The sequence below is a fragment of the Gekko japonicus genome, unplaced genomic scaffold (genome assembly GCF_001447785.1).
Source record: "Gekko japonicus isolate JY-2015 unplaced genomic scaffold, Gekko_japonicus_V1.1 scaffold562, whole genome shotgun sequence".
Lineage (NCBI taxonomy): Eukaryota > Metazoa > Chordata > Lepidosauria > Squamata > Gekkonidae > Gekko > Gekko japonicus.
Genome location: NW_015172569.1, coordinates 619763 through 625358, shown reverse-complemented (window position 1 = coordinate 625358; position 5596 = coordinate 619763). Strand labels below are relative to the sequence as shown.

The 5596-nt window shown below is 45.8% G+C and overlaps 1 protein-coding gene across 1 annotated transcript in view; it reads left to right on the top strand.

Moving 5' to 3' along the window:
- Positions 1–5596, top strand: part of KIAA0196 (KIAA0196 ortholog) — a 53346-nt gene that overhangs the window by 13719 nt on the left and 34031 nt on the right. Inside the window, exons 8-9 of the mRNA XM_015421343.1 lie at positions 911–1082; positions 4244–4371. Of these exons, the coding sequence (XP_015276829.1) occupies positions 911–1082; positions 4244–4371 (300 nt within the window). The remainder of the gene's footprint in view (positions 1–910; positions 1083–4243; positions 4372–5596) is intronic.

Below are 5596 nucleotides of genomic sequence, written 5' to 3'. Positions count from 1 at the left end.
CTTCTCACCCCCATGTTACCAGAAGTGTGCTCATCCAGCCACACCCTCCTTTTGCTTGTTATTCTGTTTACCTTGTTTGTTGTCAAAACCCAGGGCCTTTTTTTGTAGCAGGAACTCCTTTGCATGTTAGGCCACACACCCCTAATGCAGCCAATCCTAATGAGTTTCTGCTGTTGGGTGTGGCCTATTATGCTAATGAGTTCCTGCTGGGCGTGGCCGACTTGGGAGCCAGCCGGAACGCCGTTCCTGTGTGTTCCTGTCCAAAAATAGCCCTGGTTCCACTTCTTGTGGTAGCCATTTTGTAGTTTGCTCTGTCTCCTGCGGCAGCCATTTTGTGGCTGGGCCCACCACCTTGTGTCAGAATTCCAAAGATGCCCAGAGGCCCAAAAAGGTTGGGGACCCCTGAATTAGAGGTTAACAGCCTTATTCATTTATTATTTATTTATTTATTGAATTCAGTTTTTATACCGCCCATTCTCTAAGGGCGGTATGCAGTGACACAATGAAACCGACACATTATACAAGTTTTTAAAAAGGGACAATAAAATCCTGAGTCGATTCAGAATCAAACAGATGGCGGTCAGAATTTCCAGTCGCTCTACCACCTTGCAGGGTGAGAGGGGGGTGAGAGTGCCAGCCAGATGGGCACCGTCGCCGTCCTCAGCCAGATGCCTGGCAGAATGTCTCTGCTTTGCAGGCCCTGCGGAACTGCATCAGATCATTTTTTATGACTGTATTTTGTACAGTAGAGCTAAAAGAATTACAGGTCATGCAAAAATCCCTGAGATTGTGTGTGCTGCCTGAAAGATACTGCTGCTTGGAGCAACGTTAACTCGCCTGCCTGGGGCTTTGCCCTGCAGCCCCCTCCCTCTCTTAGCACTAGTGCATATGGACTCTCTTCCTCCCAAAGGCAAGCAGGTATGCCGCTGTCACTGAGCGTGTGCACTCCCAAGTGCGACAACTTCTGAAGGAAGGCTGCCTGCGAGAGGAGATGGTGCTGGACAACATTCCCAAGCTGCTGAACTGCTTGCGGGATTGCAACGTGGCAATCCGGTGGGTGATGCTTCACACAGCAGACACAGGTAAGGGTGGGAAGCCAGCATCGTGGAGTGGGGAGTAGGCGTTCCTCCTTCCTCTTCCCTCTGTACCTCCTGTCGTCCCAATGGATGCTTTGGAATCCTCCTTTGCTCCCAGTTGGAGCAACCTTCAGGGACAGTTTGGTGTAGTGGTTAAGAGTGATCTTAACCACTACACTACACTTAACCACTACACTCTGATCTGGGAGAACCGGGTTCGATTCCCCACTCCTCCACATGCAGCTGCAGGTGTGACCCTGGGTCAGTCGCAAGTTCTCTCAGAGCTGTTCTCTCAAGGGCAGCCCTTGAAAGAGCTCTCTCAGCCCCACCTACCTCACAGGGTGTCTGTTGTGGGGAGGGGAAAGGAAAGGAGATTGTAAGCCGCTCTGAGATTCCAAGTGAAGGGTGGGGTATAAATCCAATCTCTCCTCCTCCTCCATCATATCTTTCTTGGATGTTAAAATAGAAACTCTGATCTAGATGGCTCAGACTAACCTGATCTCATCAGATCTTGGAAGCTAAGCAGGGTCGACCCTGGTTAGTACCTGGCTACGCTGGGACAGGCAGTGGCAAACCACCTCTGTTTGTCTCTTGTCTTAAACACTCCATGAGGTGTCACTCTAAGCCTGTTGTGACTTGACAGCGCTTCCCACCATAAAAAAGAAACCTGGTGTATAAAAGGTTGGGTCTCGCAGATCTGTCCCCCAGTGGAGGCAATTTCTTCTAGTGAAAGGAGCTTTCCCCCAGAAGGAAAAGCCTATGGTTAGTGGAACAGATCCATGGGAGGCAGCCCTGGGTCACAACTTCACACATATTTCAGGATTTGTAGCCCACCTGTGTAGTTTCGGTAATGCCAGATCTCATAGTAGGCTGGGGTGAGAGTAACTAAGGAAAGTAACTTAGAGCCAGTTTGGTGTAGTGGTTAGGAACATGGACTCTAATCTGGGAGAGAACCGGGTTTGATTCCCCACTCCTCCACATGCAGCTGCAGGTGTGACCTTGGGTCAGTCACAAGTTCTCTTAGAGCTGTTTTCTCAAGAGTAGTCTTTGAAAGAGCTCTCTCAGCCCCGCCTACCTCACAGGGTGTCTTTTGTGGGGAGAGGAAGGGAAGGGGATTGTAAGCCGCTCTGAGACTCCGAGTGAAGAGTGGGTTATAAATCCAATCTCCTCCTCTTCCTTCTTCCTAGTACTCTTCCTCACGGGCTTGGGTGGAGAGCAGAAGATGGGAATCATAGAGTTGGAAGGGACCTCCAGGGTCATCAGACGCTTTCTGATTGGTACTCAGTACTGGCCTGTGTTCCGCTTTGGAAGTGGGAGAAGAAAAGAAAGAGGGATGGTTTCATTTCAATCTAGCAAAAAAATCTGGACACACACGACCCAATCAGTTAAACAAGTATAAAGCCAACAGTCGTGATAGTCTGACCCACGAACAGTCATAAGACCTATAAAGAATGCTATTTATGTATTGCAATCTAAAGCACTATAACATGATACAGAACTCAGCTCTCAGTTTCATAAATGTTAGACAACAAGTCTTAAGGAATACTAAATTCAGATAGGACGCTGATCTCAATTAACATTCAGGCTCAAAATATGCTGCTATGTTTCTACTGGATCCCGGGCGTCTCTCTCTCCCGGGATCCAGTAGAAACATAGCAGCATATTTTGAGCCTGAATTTAATATTCTTAAGACTTGTTGTCTAACATTTATGAAACTGAGAGCTTTGGCACCACTATAATATCTCCTGAAGAAGATTCATTTTTTGAAACGCTGTTATGTAATCCGGAGACGACGTTGTGTATCATGTTATAGTGCTTTAGATTGCAATTCATAAACAGCATTCTTTATAAGTCTTATGACTGTTTGATTGTGGGTCAGACTATCACGACTGTTGGCTTTATACTTGTTTAACATTCATTTCAATCTAGGCCAGATTTGATTTTAACCTGTGATGCATTCATCATCATCGTCGTGTATATTTATCACTGTGCAAACTGCTAGTGAACAAGCTTGAATTAGGGATTCACATTTTAAAAACTGTAACAATCACTTACCGGGAGCCACCAAACACAGAGTTACTATAAACAAAGCCAAAAACATGAATGAATGGGCCCTAATACTTGGCAATATTGGTGTGGCCCTGCTCAGTGCCTAGGGAGTTGCTCACTCATTTAACACAAAATGGGGGTGTTCTTAAGCCTGTCTGACCGTCTGCCATCCAACTTCAAGCACGATATTGCCTTTTCTTTGAAGACCAGACACCAGTTGAGGTCCCCTTCCATTCTAGGGGTAATGCCCAGTCTGCATAGAGTGAGAGACTCCTTCCTTGTGGAGTGCCTTCTTACACAGGCTTGTTAGTGTGAAACTGAAGAATTAAGAACCATAGCCATCCACATCAGTGTCTTGCGTACCCTAGCCTTCTTCATGCCCTTGTTTGAATAGAAGGGACGTATCTAAGTATTTTTGTTCTTTTGATGTTATAGGAGGGCCGCTATATTTTAAAAAAATATGTCAAATTAGAACCTCCATATTCAGAAGCACTATGTCTTGGAATATCTGGTGTCTGGTATAGACAACAAGGGAAAGTCCCACCACTTCCACAAATTGTTGGTGAGCTTCCCAGAGGCGCTAGTCTAGCCACTGTTGGAAACAGAGTGCTGGACTCTTGATGGACTTTTCTGGACCAAAATTCCTGAGTTCATTCATAGTAACAAGCTTTTAAGGTATGTCCTGTGCCTCTTGAAAAAGCAATTGCTAGACTTGCTATAGCTCAGAAATGGAAAGATGAGAAACCCCCTACCTTGATTTCTTGGAAAAACAAGATTTGGGAACATTTTCTATTGGGGAAAATGGACTCACAGAATGCGGCTCTCACCTCGGGCAGTAGTTTACGTAAATTCCAAGCAATTTGGTTTCCAATGATTGCATACCTATCGGAGACTTTGTTCCTAATAATCGCCATTACCAGAAACTCTTATTCTTTTGAACGATCTAAAATTGTGTTTGTTTCTCAGTTACAGTATAGATTGCCACTTCTATACTGTTAGACATGAAGTACTATCCACTCATGCAGTTTACAGCTTGTTTGTGTTAAATGTTATATTTTCAAAAAATTATAAATAGTCTTAAAAAAAAAAAAAGCAATTGTTTTTCCCTTCGTTCCTAGCCTGCGATCCGAATAACAAACGCCTTCGCCAAATAAAGGACCAAGTTTTAACGGATTCGAAGTACAACCCCAAGATCCTTTTCCAGCTTCTCCTGGATACAGGACAATTTGAATTCATCCTGAAAGAGGTAACATAACATTTGCCATTTCGTGTCCTCTACAACCTCTGAGTTCACTGGAGAGAACTGTGCACAGAGCAGAGGGGTTTTTTTGAAAGCCCCCTCTCTCTCTGTAGCCTCTTGAACTGCCGAAGAAGCAAACTGTTTGTCAGTTTCACGCTAAATGATGAAAAGCAAATGGTTTCTTTGGTGCGTGGTGGAGAGGCCAAAAACCTGAACCAATGTGGTGTTGCGGTTGAATTGTCTGACTTGGATGTGGGAGACCCAGGTTCAAATCTCCACTTGGTGAATGACTTTGGGGCCACTTAATCTCTCTCTCAGCCTAAACTACCTCGCAGGATTGTTGTGAGGATAAAATGGAAGAAGGGAGAACTAGATGACCCTGGAGGTCCCTTCCAGTTCTATGATACTGTGAAATACTGTCCTGAGCTCCATGGTATAAATGTGTCAGGATTTCACTGATGCGGAAACACCAAAATCTGGGTCTTGGATCCTGACGCCCGAACTCACACGAAGCTGCCTTATGCTGAATCAGGCCCTTAGTCTATCAAGGTTAGTCTTGTCTACTCAGACTGGCAGCGGCTTTCCAGGGTCTGAGGCAGAGTCCTTCACATCACCTGCTACCTGTTATTTTTAAGTGGAGATGCTTCTGGGGATTGAACCTGGTACCTTCTGCATGCAAAGCAGAGTATTTTCCACTGAGCCATAGCCCCCAAAATAGAACAACTCGCAAATAAAGCAGGGTTATACCGAATCAGACTATTGGTCCGTCAAGTTCCAACTAAACTGCTTTTTAAACATCTCATTTCCCCCCCGCCCCGAATGTGACTAAATAAATACACCTCCAACTCTGTGACATTTTCTTTTATTTTCAGTGAGACTTGGGAATCATAGGTCCCGGTCACACGGAGCATTAGCCACACTAGAGAGACGGAAGATAGGCGGATTTTCCAGGTGCGATCACAGTGCCACATCTGGGAAGTGTAGAGCTCCCGTGGAGAACCCGAGGCTTCCCACCGAAGATGCGGGGTAAAAAAACTAGTACCTCCGAGGTACTAGTTTCCGGAAACCATGGGGCAAGGGTGGGCACCTGATCGCGTTTCTGGTGGTAGGTCATGGCATCCGGCGCCCACCCATGTCCCGTCGCTAAAAGTGTTTTTTCCCCCAAGTCTCCACAGGATGCACACAAGCACCCAACGGCGCATGCGCACACTTTGTTTAAAAACAAACAACA